A 15,469-nucleotide genomic window follows, 5' to 3' on the forward strand; every position below is an offset into this window, starting at 1 on the left:
TGCACCACTTCTATTTTGTCTTATATTCATCCATTCACCACAAAATTTAACATGTTCTCTGAACTACCTTTTTTTAAAAATTTGTATCAATTAACCACTTTTACACTAACACCGTTAAATAATTTAAACGAAATGACAATTTTACCGCTAAATAAATTAAAAGATCATTTTATTTTATAAAAACTTTGAAAAAAATTATAATTATAGAAATACCCTAAATTTAATAAAAATAAATCTCCAAAATTAAAATTTTTATTTTTTAATAAAAATTATTTTAATAAAAAAATATAATTATAAAGATAATTGCAAAATTTTTGGATATAATAAAAATTTCCTAAATTATTAAAATTTTGGGATTTATTTTTTTAATAAATAAATTCAGTTATTTTAATAAAATTTTAAGAAATTATATTTTTTAATAAATAAATTCAGTTATTTTTATTAAAATTTTACAAAATCTAAATTTAATAAAAATTAGCTGAGCACCTCTATTTGAGATCTATTTTTTATTAAAATTAGGAATATTTTTATAATTATAATTTTTGTATTTTTCAAAAGTTTTATAAGATGAAATGGTCTTTTAATTTATTTAGTAGTAAAATTATTATTTCGTTTAAATTATTTAATGATGTTAGTGTAAAAGTGGCTAATTAATACAAATTTAAAAAAAAATGTGATTAAGAGAATATGTTAGAATTTTGTGATGGTTGGATGAATATAAACCAAAATAGTGGTGGTGGAATGATAATTTCCCTTATTTTTTTATATCTTTGCAAATTAAAAGAAAAAGCAAACGAAATTCATTTCAACAATCTGGTGACGAATAATCCAAAGCGGAAACGACGCCGGATAAGTCGACCAAAATTACAAAAACGGACATCTAATAATAAGCCTGAAAAGCGCCACTCACTTTGAAGTCCAAACTGAAAATAAACGAAACGAATCAGCAAAAACAATGAAGAAGAAACTCCCTCTGTTCGCTCTGTTCTTATTCTTCTTCAGTCTTTTGTTGTTTTGTCACTCTTCTTTAGCTTTCGAATCCGACGAGCTTCTCGTCGATGACGAGGAATTCGGCCTCGAAGGTGGATCGAAGCCCCAAATTAAGCCCCGTGAACCCGCACCCACCCGATCCACGACCACAACGACTCGAAGGAAAGTTTCGGATCAGGATTCGGACTCTAAGATCCAATTCTCTTTAGAACACGCTTTTGGTGATTCCGATTTTGTCCCTGCTGGCACTTTCTCTGCTCGTCTCAAGACTTCGAGCCACGGTGGCCAGGTTTGTCGTTCGTTTCTATTTCTTTTGCCTTTTTTATACAGTATTGTTTTTACTAGGCGTGCATGAAATCAAAACTAAATTGGAAGATGAAAGCTGAATTTGACTTTTTTAGTTAATCTGGGAGTGCTTTTTGGTAATCAGGTGAGTTTCCAAAAAATTGCTTTTTTGCTTTTTTGGAAAGCGCCATAATAGAAGAGTGATTTTTTTAAGCACTAGATGGGAGGTTTCTAAATTCTGCAATTTCGAGAAGTGTGATTTTCAAGTACTAAATTGGTGAGAAAAAGTGCAATTTTGAGGGAGTGCTTTATAGAAGGGTGAATTTCATCTTCCCAGCACTAGATTGGTAATTTCTGTCAAGTCATGTTTGGAACTTGCTTTCTAGAAGGGTGCTTTGCCAATGCTACACAGTTGATTTTTAAAAAATTCTTTTTTGATTGCTTTATAAAATGGTGAATTTCTAGCTCTAGATTAGTGACTTTCTTTCTGCAAAATTGTTTTTTTGGAAAGTAATGTGTAGAAGGGTGAACATAAAAGTAAATTGACCTTTTCAATAGATTATAGGAAAATTTTGTGGGTTTTACATGCAGTTGCAAGTAAAAAAATAGCTGTCCACTTCATTATTAAATGCCAATAATTGGTACGTGATTGACTTATGCATAGCAATATTTTCTGCTTTGGATTAGTGATGTAAATAGTTTTCAAAGTTGCATTTACTATTATATACATCATAACTAATATGGACAAATGTGTGATATTACATAAATTAATTATAAGTTCTTGCAACGAACTAGTTTAGTTTAATTCTAATGAATTATGTAAAATTTAAAACGTATGATATTGCTTGATTTTGTTATTGTAGGTAATGGCTATTATGGTTGTGCTCGTCTTGAAATGTATAGAAGTGGGTATTTATGGCAAAAATTCTGCCAAATTGGACGCTTTGTATGTATTTTTGTAATGCAGTTATAGAATAATAGTTTTCATTTATAGTTCTAACTTCTGCCTAATGCATTTTTTTACTGTTTTCAATACAAGCAATGAAAGGTGTTTTAAAATCTGAAAACATCAAATCAAGAAACACGAGTTTTTTTCTCCAAAACAATTTTAAGATCTTTTGTAAATAAAATCAGAAGCGATTCTTATTTTTATGTTTTTGTTGTTACTTTTTTTTTAATTTAATAATATGAAGTGAATAGATTTACACTTAACTGGTCTACTATGGTCTGTGTGTTTTTAAATCCCTGGTGTTCTTGTCTCTTGTCTACTGCCTGGAACATAAGTTTTGCTTGTTACATGAAAAATCAACCGGCTGCTGAGTTATATGCTTTTTTTTTTTTTTTTTGTAACAGACACTTACAAAGCTGCGTTTTTCAAGAAATGCTTTTACAGGAGAGGACAAGGAGAAATTTGAAGTAATCTGAAATTGTGCATAGTCTTGGTTTCCTTGATTTTTTATTTTGCTGGTTGGCTTCTCCAATACGTAATCTGTTTGTACTGTTTTTGTAGAAGCTACTGCAAGACGATGACTTCTACAGGATAAGACTGCCATCCAATACTGTGAGCCCTCCTGGTAGGGATTACATTATTTCATCCGTGAAAGCAGTAAGTTGCTCAATTAATTCATTGTTTTATACTCAATTGCTATTTCATTTGCTTGCATCAATTTACAAGATTGTTTTATAAGGTATCAATTGTTATGTGTAAAATGTCATTAAGTACAAGAAACCAAAAGAGAGGAGAGTACAAGTATATGGGATGTGTATTAAACAGACTAATTTATTGCGGCAAATGAGTTACTACAATCTAAAGAATCAGTAAAAAACCCCCCAAAAAAATGAAAGAAAAGAATAAGGAAGTGCAAAATGGAGGGGAAAAAAATAGGACTCTTTTGATGAATGAAATTCCAAAGGGTTAGAAATTGGTTTGCTAACATTTACATAATCAAGTAAAAGTCTGAATCATCCTTTAAAAAGGGAAAAGGAGCGAAAGATTTGCAAATTTAAAATGTCTGGATCATACTTCAATTAAATTTAATGTTTCACTCTTCATATTCGCAGAGTTGAAAGTTCAGTCTGTTTTAAGTTTTTTTCATGTTTATTGTTATCATGTATGCTCCTGTCTAATATCAGGTTTTTGTAGGTTACAGAAGCAATCATTAGCCCTGATTTTATCCTTGGTTGTTGTTAAGAATTTGTGTATTTCAAATTTGTAAATTTTGTCATCTGATTATAAATACTGGGTCTAACCAATTTTACAAGGCTACAACATAAACTTCCACTAGGGATATCTGCTTCCATCATATAAAAGTAAACGAATGAGGAGAAATGGAGGTCAAAGTACATCCAAAGACTGCTATTACTAACTGGCAAATAGAGGCAGTACCCCTTCAGTTTGTAGAGGAAAGGTATTTAGAGTAAAAAGGGAAACCTTGCCATCGGTTGCAGGTCTCTGAAACTTCCCATGCCAATCAGCTAACAAAACGAAGTTCTTGATATAATATTTTCAATGCTCTGTGTTACTGTTCTTTCATTTTTAAATTTTGTGGCCAATCTTTTAAATTTTTCAAGTTGACAATTGTTCCGTATATGTTGAAGAGTTTAAGCATTTACCAAGTTTTCAATCATTGAGGCCAAAAGAGTTCTCCTGCATGCTGATGGTATTATAAAAGAAATACTAGTTTGGCATTGATAAATAAATGTTTGATGTACACTTTGGTTGTTTTTCTCTAGTGGTGTTGCTATTTCTGTTCTTTGTTACAAGCCGTTTCACAGTAACCCCAAAAAGTAAAGAAAGAAAATATTGAAAAATCTCATATGCATGTCCCAGCTATTAGTCTATGCAACACTAACTTTCCTTCTCTCTAATTACAGAGATGTCTTCCACGGGAGGGTTTGGATGAGCATTTTGTCATACACATGGTAGTCATGAACTTTCCATTTTACTATTTTCTTTTTTTTTCTCTCTCTTTGCATTAATATATCGTTTGTCTCATTTTGGAAAATTTTAGTTCTTTCTTTAGAATATGTTTTTCATAGATGGATTGCTTCCTCTTGTTGCTTTGTTAGATTTTATATTGTTATTATTTCGAACTGTCCGGATGATTGCTATTTACATAGAACTCATCTGTGTGCTCAGAATTTCCTCATATTGAAACTTTGATGTTTGATAGCCTTAAGGAATTTTTTTTTTATTTTTAAAGTGGCTCAGAAGCTAATAGAAGTATATTAGTAACAGGGAATGTACATAGGAGAGAGACTAGAGAAGTCCACTAAAAATAAGGACAAAATTGCCAATGACAAAAGCTAGAACACTCTAAGATGAGACTTTCTATCCCTATTAAGATAAAATTGCCTCCCAAGTGGTTGATACATTCTGAGGCTTTTTTGTACACAAGATATATCAATCCTATTGATATTGGTATGAAGAAACAGCCTTCAAAATTGAGTGAGTTCAGACCCATAAGTTTAGTGACAAGTCTTTATAAGATCATTTCTAAAGTCCTCTCTCTTGGACTCAAAGAGGTGTTAGGGGAGGCCATTTCTTACTCTCCAGGGGCTTTTGTGAGGGATAGACAGATTTTGGATGCAGTTTTAGTTGCTAATGAAGGCTTGGAGGAGTATAGAAAATGCAAAAGACCTGGTTTTATTTTCAAAATTGACTTTGAGAAAGCTTATGATCACATTGATTGGGACTTTTTAGATTTTGTGTTGGAAGCTAGGGGTTTTGGGCAAAAGTGGAGAAGTTGGATGAGGGACTGCTTAAATTCTGTCAGTTTTTCTATCTTCTTGAATGGTAGACCTAGAGGCAAGATTCATGCTTCTAGAGGTCTTTGACAAGGGGACCCTTTCTGTCCCTCCTATTCACAATTGTGGTTGATGTACTCAGCAGATTAGTGGACAAAGCTTAAGAATCCAGGCTGACTGAGGGTTTCTCAATCGGTAAAGATAAAATTTTGGTTTCTCATCTCCAATTTGCTGATGACACAATTTTCTTCCATTCCGATGATGTAGGAAAATTTCACAATCTTCTCAAAGTTGTGGATTTCTTTTGTGCAGTTTCAGGCTTGAAAATTAATTTGAGGAACAGTTCAATTGTAGGCATAAATTTCCAGGATCAAAAGTTAATTGACTTGGCTTCTTCAGTGGGGTGTGAGATTGGGAATTGGCCTCTAAAGTACTTAGGATTACCACTTGGGGGGAACTGTAGGAAAGCTGATTTTTGGGCTCCAGTCTTGGAGAAAGTTGAGAGGAGATTGGATGGGTGGAAGAAAGCTTGTCTTTCCAAAGGAGGGAGGCTAACTCTTATCCAATCTGTTCTGTCCAGCCTTCGTTCTTATTTTATGTCTTTATTTCAAATTCCTGTTTCAGTGGCTAAAAGGATAGAAGAGGCTATGAGGGATTTCTTGTGGGAAGGCATAGGGGAGGGTAAAAAAGATCATTTGGTCAGCTGGAGGGTAGTTTCTCAACCGCAATCCAAGGGAGGACTAGGGTTAGGAAATATTATTAACAGAAATAAGGCCTTGCTTGGGAAGTGGTTATGGAGGCTTCCATTAGAAGTTAATTCTCTTTGGTATTGTGTTATAAAAAGTAAGTATGGGTTGTATAAAAATGGAAGTATGGGTTGCATAAAAATGGTTGGGATGTAGCTGATGTTGTTAGGCGGAGTACTAGATGTCCTTGGGTGTTTATTTCAAAAAGGAAAACAGATTTTTTATCCAAAACTAAGCTGATAGTAGGTAATGGGCAGAGAGTTAGATTTTGGGAGGATTGTTGGATTAGGGAGGCTGCTCTCTGTGATCTTTTCCCTCGATTATATAGCCTTTCTCAAGGTCGTGAGTGCTCCATAGCTAGTCTGTTTAAGTACTCTGTTATGCAGTGGAGTTGGGATTTTAAGTTCCTTAGAAACTTGAATGATAGAGAATCTGAACAATGTGCTGAGATGCTTGGGATCCTATGGGGATCTGAGAGAGGATAAGAGAGTTTGGATTTTAGATAAATCAGGATGTTTCTCACTGAATCTCATTGATAACCACAATGCTCCCTCATTTTCTCTTTCTCACCTAATTTAGAATGCTAAAGTCCCTACCAAGGTGAAGATGATGGTTTGGTCTGTTGCTCATAGAAAAATCAACACAAACATCATGGTTCAAAAAAGAAGACCTAATATGGCAATATTTCCTGAATGGTGTGTCTTTTATAAAAAAGCATCAGAGAATGTCAATCATTTATTTCTACACTGCACTGCTGCTTACTTTTTGTGGTCTAAGTTGTTTAAGACCTTCAATCTAAGCTGGTCAGCTCCTGCCTCATGTTACTCCCTCCTATTGGAAAGTTTTTCTTGCTTAAAAGGAGAAAAAAACAAGGGTTCTATGGCACTGTGAGTCTTGGCTAATTTTTGGGTTGTATGGAATGAAAGAAACCAAAGAATCTTTGATAACAAAGCTGGGAAAGATCCTTCACACCTATGGGACAAAGTGAAGTTTTGGGCTTCCCTCTGGGCATCTATTACTGCTGAATTCCAAGACATCTCTTTCTTTTTTATTTTGCTTAATTGGGAAGCTTTTTTATCTTATGATGGATGCATTCTTAGTGAGCTATTGTTTGTGGGTTTTGGGATATTTATCTTTGCAGTTTTTTGAGTGTTTTGTTTAGATTGGGACTTCTCGTCCTTATTTTTGTGGATTTTTAGTCCCACCAATCCTTGTACATATTTCATGTAGTTATATATATAATCTTTTGTTTCTTGGTTTTGTGGTTGGGGGGGGGAGGGGGGAGGAATCCTATTGATATTGGTATTCTCTTTTGATCACTAAAGCAATTTTATGTTTTTTAAATTGGCTTTAGTTACAAGGATGGATTTTGTATTCACATATGCTTTGTAGGTTTTTACCATCCCCTTGTGCACATGAGTTCCTTCTTGTTTTTGAATGAGCATTAGCACTGATGGGGGAGGAGAAAACAAAATCGAGCTAAACATTGATTGGAAGCCTCTATAGTTGTTGTAACTCTTATTTAGATGTATAATTCTCGAAAAGTATTCAAAGCATTGCTTCCAGTTTTAAACAATAAATTTTGCTATATCTTGTATTGTGAAATTGTTTGACAAATACCAATTATTTGGCTGACATGGACCATTCAGTTTGTTTTACTTGTTTGCATGACTTTCAGATTGCTATCAGTATTGATGTAATTTAACTATATATTCCCTCTCCAAATCTATTTTATTGCAGGAAGGAGTTAATATCTTGGCTGTCAATTATGGTGCATTTGGGGCATGTTCATATCCTAGGCAATTAAAACTTGTAAGCAAGGACCCATCTTCTTTTATCGAATGAATGAAGTGTGTAAATTTCTATTCCTTTAGTTGTGCCTTTTCATGACTCACTTATGCAGATGGCTTCATTTGCAGCAGTATTTCCACTTACAACATCAATGAAAACCCTATGTAGACACAACTTAGACTTCCATCGTTGTGCACTTGAATTCTCTCTTATCAAAGTTATATTTTCTGTTAGGGTTGTAGGGTTTAAGTAGGTCTGCTAAAGAATTAAATACAATTTTAGACTTGTAAAACTATTGAAGTTTGTCTTTTAAAAGCTTTATTTATCATACATATAATGAGATACACTATTCATCGATATAATTTGCTTGAATAGCTTGAGAATATATATATATATATATATATATATATATATATATAATAGGTAGCAAATCTCCTTATTCATTCACGTAATGCAGCAGCGAAGTGGTCTTTGAAAATCTTCTTCTACTATTTGGGAGCTGGAGATGGACCCTATATCTTGAAATTCTAGTTTAGTGCTTTAAACATAGATAGGCCAAGTGATGCTTTTGGTATTGGATTTGAAGACACAAGTGTTTCTGACTATGAAGAATTGGATTTGACTTGAAACTTTTGTGAGTTCATTTCTGATCTGTTTGTCTACTTTCCAGCCTCACAAGTGGTCTTTCAACTCGCACACAGTTCTGAAGAACAGTGAGCAGGCGCCAAGGTATTATTTTGCATGTTCTTGCTTTTCACATTGTGAGGCGAGCTTACATCATGGCTTACATAATTCACTTAGTCAAAGAAATCCTCAGAAAGCTTGTTACTTAAACATCAATTGACCCAGCTGCAGCATGTTAATTGACATCCTTGAGATAAATTTGCATGCGAATGCACCCTCAGATGCATATATATATATATATATATTTGCCTGCAAGTTTATATGTGCCTGCATGCCTGCCAGTGAGCACACTTGCTCCTTTTGCATCTGTTTTGGGGTTTTGTTGTCCATCAACCAATGGCTGGACAAACAGTGGTATTAATATGTGCTGCACTGAGTGACCAAAATCATGATATTATTTGTTTTCATAATTTGTTGGAATGCTGTTTGTGATGCTGTGGTTCATCCATCACAGGGCACCAATTTTTGCTGAAGAGGTACTAGGCGAGAATGGAGAGGGCGAAATCATACCCCCACCTGAAAGGTCCTTCTGGGCTAAATATGTGAGTATTCTCAAATATTATTGTTGTCTTCAAACAAACTGTGCAACATAAGTGATTGAATGGAGAAGTTTAATCAAACCGGCATAATTATTTTTTTGGGATTTTGGGCAAATTATTTTAGTCCACATAGAAATTGGTCATATCTTCATCATATGCACGTAACCCAGAAAACATGATCAAACTGATTGAACTTAATGTATCATCTCTCTTTTTCAGTGGATGTACCTGATTCCCCTGGGACTAATAGTCATCAATGCCGTAACACAAGCTATGAATATGCCCGAGGAAGGTGTTCAGGGAGGTGGCCAAACCCAGCAGTCAGCAGCCGCAATTCAGCGTGGGACAGGCTCTGCCGTCCGAAGAAGATGATGGGTTAGAGTCACATGTTTCATTTGGAAAATTTATCAGTTAAAGCTAGTGAGATCAATGGGGTTTTAACTTCCAGATATATGGCCCCAAATAGATGGAATTGTGGATTGAATTTTTTGTTTCTTTGATCATAGTTTGACAATTACATGTTGTAAATCTCCTACTGTTGGTTATTTTTGTCTGACGAGATTGCATTCAAATGCTAAAAGAAATTGATGGTCACAGGTAACTTCTTGAGGGGCAAAGCACTGAAAATTTTCCTGAATTTTAATCGAAAACAGAAACGATATTCGGCTATTTGTGATTTGATAAAAAACTACATGGCTCCTGTGTGTTTGAAACAATACTCCATGTGTCCAGCAAATACATCTCAAAAACAGATTTGGAGCAAATTGAAGCAAAGCCTGAAGAGAAGTTTGGTGGAGAGATTAATGAATTTAAAGTAGTTGTCAACTTCCTTGGTCAAGCAACTGCTAACCTCTCACAAGGATTTTGTAGAATTGTCCGAACGGAAAAAGGGGAAGTAGAATAGAGAGCAAATAGACCAATCCTTCAGCGAAACTCAAATTCGAGGCTTTCGTCGTGTGAAGGTAGATTTTCCTTCGCGCATGTACGGACTTCAAAGCAAGAAATTTTGTCAACTAAAATATCCAGTTTGCCCTGTGACTTAGAAGACCTAGCAAAATTTTGTTGTTTTTGAAGTCGAAAAGAGGGCTGGTAACGGGAATGAAGCCGTAACAAGATGGTGCGGCTGGATCACCTTCTTTTCGTCCTTTTAGTTTGGTTGATGCTTTCTCGTGCCAGATGAAATATTATCGTGTATAGTCCTTTTGGGAAATGATTCTATAAGTCTATAACGTGGAGGATTATAGAAAGTAAAGATATAAAATAAGGCAAATGCTATGTTACAATTAATGTAACATACACACTCAACAACAACCACACAAATTGTGTGGACCCATTATTTGTGTGGTTGTTGTTGAGTGTGTATGTTACATTAATTGTAACATAGGGACTCCCATAAAATAAAGATGGGCTTTTTGCTAAAGTATTATTTTTTATAAGGAAACTCATGTCGAAATCTTGGGCAGAGACGGTGATGTTTTAGTAAGTCAATTAATGCCAAATCAGAAATTGCTACAGTCTTTTAAAAATGATTTTTAGAAAATTTTTATTCTTAGATTATCTTTATTTTTTAACTAGTTATTAAAGCTTATTTTGACGGAATAAAAAGTAGTAGTTGTGTTTACATACTTTTAAGAAACGTGGGTCTATATTGTACTCATATTCTTTAGGTTCAAATTCTGTAAGTTAGTATTTAAACAATTAAATTAGTATTGCCATCAATAAGAAATGAGTTGAAATACTATTTGGCAACTATAAGTTGTATTGGAGATATTTGAAGTACCAAAAACATGCTTAGGAGGCTTGGTTTGTTAAAATTATCTCATTTATCACTTGCTATTTTTATTTTGTCCAATTTTGTAACATTTGGCATCATAGTTATTATTCACAAACACAACATCTAACATCTCTTTTTCCGAATTTTAGCTATTAGAAAAATAGATAAAAGATAAAGTCATTGGAAACCAAGTCCATTAATGGTAGTTGGCAGAGAGCGAAGCACGGTAATGGCATCACAATGGGGAATCAACAGGAACGAAAAGGGGGTTCTTCAATTTTCGGATCGACTCCACTCTACTGAATGCGTGCCGTGCTGGAGAGAGTTAAAAGTTAGTGATGGAAAATGCAATGATCAAGGGGTAGGTGAGAAGACTTTTGCTCAAAAAATTTTATCCTTAGAGAACAAGGTTATTTCCTAAGGGGAAGGGAAGAAAATAATTCGGTCTTCCAAAAAATAATTTTTAGATAATTTTATTATTAGATTATCTTTATCCCTTTTGAGTTTTTATTAAAGTTTATTTTGACTAAGAAAAAAAGTAGTTGTTTTATTTACATAATGTTAGGGAAGATGAGATCCATTGTGCTTCTAATCTTTAGATCCAAGTTCTAAAATCTGATCTTTAAACTAGTATTACCATCAATAACAAGCAGGTTGGAAATTTTTTTTTTTAGTAATTATAAGTTGTATTGGATATATTTGGTCTCTCAAAGTGTCAAAAATATGTTTAGGAGATTTGATTTTCTTGAATAACCTGTTTATCACTTACTCTTCTTATTTTGTTCAGTTTCTCATTGCAGACAATTTGTATTTGTAACATTTGATATCAGAACTCGATTATTATTCATAAACACAGCACGGAACATCTCTTTTTTTGAATTTTAGTTTTTAGAAAAATAAATAAACGATGAAGTCATCCGAAACTGTGTCCATTAATGGTAGTTGGTAGAGAGCAACGAAAGGTAACGGCATCACGATGTGGAATCAACTGGAGCAAATGGAGGTGCTTCAATTTTTAGGTTGACCCCACTGAATGCATGCCGTGCTGGAGAGAGCTAAAAATTTTACCTTTGAGGACAAGGTTACTTTCTAAGTGGAAGGGAGTAATATGGTCTTTCAACAAATAATTTTTTGATAATTTTATTCTTAGATGATTTTTATTTCTTTTGAGTTGTTATCAGGGGTGGAGGTTCTTGAAAATTAGAAGGGGCTATGATACATGTAGACTTTTGTAAAATTTTTAAAATTTCTAGAGAACTATTAAAAATTACTTATAAAAATACTGATATGGCCCCTGCACGATTAATTTATAAACTTTATATATAGGATGAAAATATAATTTTTTATTTTGTAAAATAAAGTCAAAGTGGTCCAATTGTTTAATTTTTTTTGTTAATTACTTTTTATTATGACAAAATGACAAATAGCCTTTTAAAAGTAAGATAAAATTTGGACTCAGATATTTGACATTTGTTTTATTAGTTGTTTTTTCATATTATTTTTTATTTGTAATAGTAGCCTCAATTATTGATCAAAATCCCTAAATCAGAATTGTTGTAGTTATAAGTAAAATTCTCAAATTTCCCACGACAACACCATAGCTATAGATGAAAAAACCATCTAATCTCCTATTAACACTTGAGGTTTTAACTTGGCTACTCAGAGATTTACTCCAAGCTCCGCCCCTCGTAATCCTACTAGAAATGTGTAAAAGAGGGGTTTTTATTAATCAAAAACTTATAAAAACAATAACATGATTGTCTTATTTATAATAGTATGAACCTACTTCCTCAATTAATTCGAATAGAAAAACTAAATTACAATTAAACTAAAAATAAAAGATTAAAACATGGAAGCTAGAAGAGCACATAAATCATTAGAAATTTTTAATATTTTCCATTATAATTTGCATCTAAAATATGTATTACTTAGTTTATTTTCTTAAATAGATGGAAAATTAAAATGGTAATATACGTGGAGCACGTAAATAAAAAATTAAACACATACGTAGCGGTTTTGTGCGAAATTATTTGATAAAAAAGGTCGATCCAATAACTAAAATTAATTGACTCTAAGTTGGTGTTGTCTCCAAAATGGTCAATCTTTCTTTTTATTTATTTTCGATTTGGGGCTTTGGAGCATTGTTTTTTATTTATTTGTTACTTGATATATTTCTCAAATTTCCCACGACGACACCATAGCTATAGATGAAAAAACCATCTAAGATCAATCTCCTATTAACACTTGAGGTTTTAACTTGGCTACTCAGAGATTTACTCCAAGCTCCGCCCCTCGTAATCCTACTAGAAATGTGTAAAAGAGGGGTTTTTATTAATCAAAAACTTATAAAAACAATAACATGATCGTCTTATTTATAATAGTATGAACCTACTTCCTCAATTAATTCGAATAGAAAAACTAAATTACAATTAAACTAAAAATAAAAGATTAAAACATGGAAGCTAGAAGAGCACATAAATCATTAGAAATTTTTAATATTTTCCATTATAATTTGCATCTAAAATATGTATTACTTAGTTTATTTTCTTAAATAGATGGAAAATTAAAATGGTAATATACGTGGAACACGTAAATAAAAAATTAAACACATACGTAGCGGTTTTGTGCGAAATTATTTGATAAAAAAGATCGATCCAATAACTTAAATTAATTGACTCTAAGTTGGTGTTGTCTCCAATATGGTCAATCTTTCTTTTTATTTATTTTCGATTTGGGGCTTTGGAGCATTGTTATTTATTTATTTATTACTTGATATATGTGTGTGTTTAGGAAATAAGAACACGTAATTGATTGAAGTATACATGTGGTGAGAAATAAGAACACGTAAGACTTTCGTATTCCATTGTCTAATATTAAGAACAAATAAAGATAAAAGCCCTTCGTCTTCCTTTTTCCATGAGGCATCAATCTTGCATGCTTTTGCGGACGAGTTGGACTATTGGCACCTCTCTAATCTCTTCATAAAATTTTTTTTTAGTTATATTCATTTTATTTATGAAAATATCCTTTTTTTAGATACACTTTTCTAAGTTCTCAATTTTCATTTAATTTGTTCTATTATTAAAACTCAAAGTATTATTGTACTATTTTTTTCATTATTTTCAATTTTATTATAACCCTACACACAAATTAAAAAGTTATATAAGTGATAAATTTTTTAGTGTTAATCATTGACTGAAATAACACATATTTCAAATTACAATTTCAAAGTAATTTTAAGTATAAAAATATTTAATCAATAAGGAATCAAAAGAAAATAATAGATTATCTTAAATTTGTATAATTTATTTTAGTTAGATAGGAAGTACCATATAGATTTTTTTTTTAAAGGATTGATTATGAATTAAGGAATTTGCTAGAAAAAAATTTATGTGTGTTTAATTTTCAATTGCCCTTAATTGTAATTTTATTTAAAGGGGGGTTTTGTAAGAATAATACAGAGGTGCCAATAGCTCGACTCTTTGCGAACATGTACTACTTTTTTTTTTTTTTTGTGGACCTGCAATTCTGGTAAATTAGACCCATACATGACAATTATGAAAATAATTGTGAAGTCAGAGGCCAGTTTCTTACTAGGGGTCATTTTCTCTTTATGTTTACCTTTTTTTTGTGGCTAACTTTAAAAGTCAAATATTGTAGAATGGAATAATATTAGTGTGAATTTTAGCATTTTAAAATTGATTTTTAAAAAATAATATTATGGTGAATTTGACTAAATCCAACATTAATTACTTTTAAGGATATGTTAAAAATTTTAAGCACCCACTCTTCTTAGTAGCTTCTTAACATTGCTTTAAGCTCAAATTTTTATTGTCAAGATATTAACAATTTCACACGGGTCTCTTTAACTTCAAATAAGACCAATAAGATAGTAGTATTCAGAGAGGAGAATTTAACCACAAAAAATTAAAATAGAAGTGATAATTTCTAGATTGCCTTCACTTCAAGTCACCCAATAAACAAATGTGGAAAGTGTTTTAAACTTCCAAGAAGAACATATTAAGAATCAAAAGCTAAAGCAACAAGAAACTCAATAATCGTGGGAATGATTCATCATCTTATTGAACAAACTGAGGCTTTATAAATAGCCTTTACATAATAACAGAAAAGCGAAATATTAGCTCACATTTGCCACAACACCAACATGCTAACACTAACTAACAACTTGAAAGTAGCAACAAGAATATCCTAAAGACTAGGATTTATTTTAACTGAAAGTAGCTAAACTTTAGGAAAACACCAATAGAAACTTTGAATTCTTCTCTTCATTCCCTCCCTTAAACTAGTTCCCAACTAGTTTATCTCAGGAACCTGACAAACTCCTAGTTGACTTCTGAATTTCTAAAAAACATCCACAGTAAGGGGATTTGTCGTCACATCTGCCAACTGATCTTTAGTCCCATTATATACCAATTCAACAACTCCATCTCGAGTTAAATCACGAAGGAAATGGAAGCGCACATCAATGTGTTTGCTTTGACCATGAAGTATTGGATTTTTGGATAACCGAATAGAGGAACTGTTATCACAAAAAATCGTAGTACACTTATTTTCCTCCAAACTCAGCTTCTCAAATATCCTCTTTATCCATATGGCTTGACTTGCACATGCAGCTCCAGGTACGAACTCTGCCTCTGTGGTGGTAAAGTAACAATTGGTTGTTTTTTCGAGGACCAAGCCACAACTCCTGAACCTAGCATAAACACATAACCTGATGTGCTATTGCAATCATTCAAATCGCCTACATAATTACTGTCTGTATACCCAACCGGACCCTCATTTCCTCATTTTCTGTAAAAAACTCCAAGCTCTATTGTTCTTTCAAGTACCTTATGATCCTTTTGACTACCAACATATGCAATTCAGTTGGTTTTGACATTTACCTACTTACC

General features: G+C 32.6%; 1 protein-coding gene across 1 annotated transcript; it reads left to right on the top strand.

Moving 5' to 3' along the window:
* Nucleotides 1-888: 888 nt before the first annotated feature.
* Nucleotides 889-9,366, top strand: LOC18038474 (ER membrane protein complex subunit 10). Its single transcript, XM_006428579.2, has 8 exons — nucleotides 889-1,279; nucleotides 2,629-2,691; nucleotides 2,786-2,881; nucleotides 4,150-4,197; nucleotides 7,509-7,580; nucleotides 8,230-8,288; nucleotides 8,698-8,785; nucleotides 9,002-9,366. The coding sequence occupies exons 1-8, from the start codon at nucleotides 956-958 to the stop codon at nucleotides 9,152-9,154; spliced, it is 903 nt and encodes a 300-aa protein (XP_006428642.1). The 5' UTR covers nucleotides 889-955; the 3' UTR covers nucleotides 9,155-9,366.
* The last annotated feature ends 6,103 nt before the right edge of the window (nucleotides 9,367-15,469 follow it).

The sequence above is a fragment of the Citrus clementina genome, unplaced genomic scaffold (assembly GCF_000493195.1).
Source record: "Citrus clementina cultivar Clemenules unplaced genomic scaffold, Citrus_clementina_v1.0 scaffold_6, whole genome shotgun sequence".
Taxonomy (NCBI): Eukaryota; Viridiplantae; Streptophyta; class Magnoliopsida; order Sapindales; family Rutaceae; genus Citrus; species Citrus x clementina.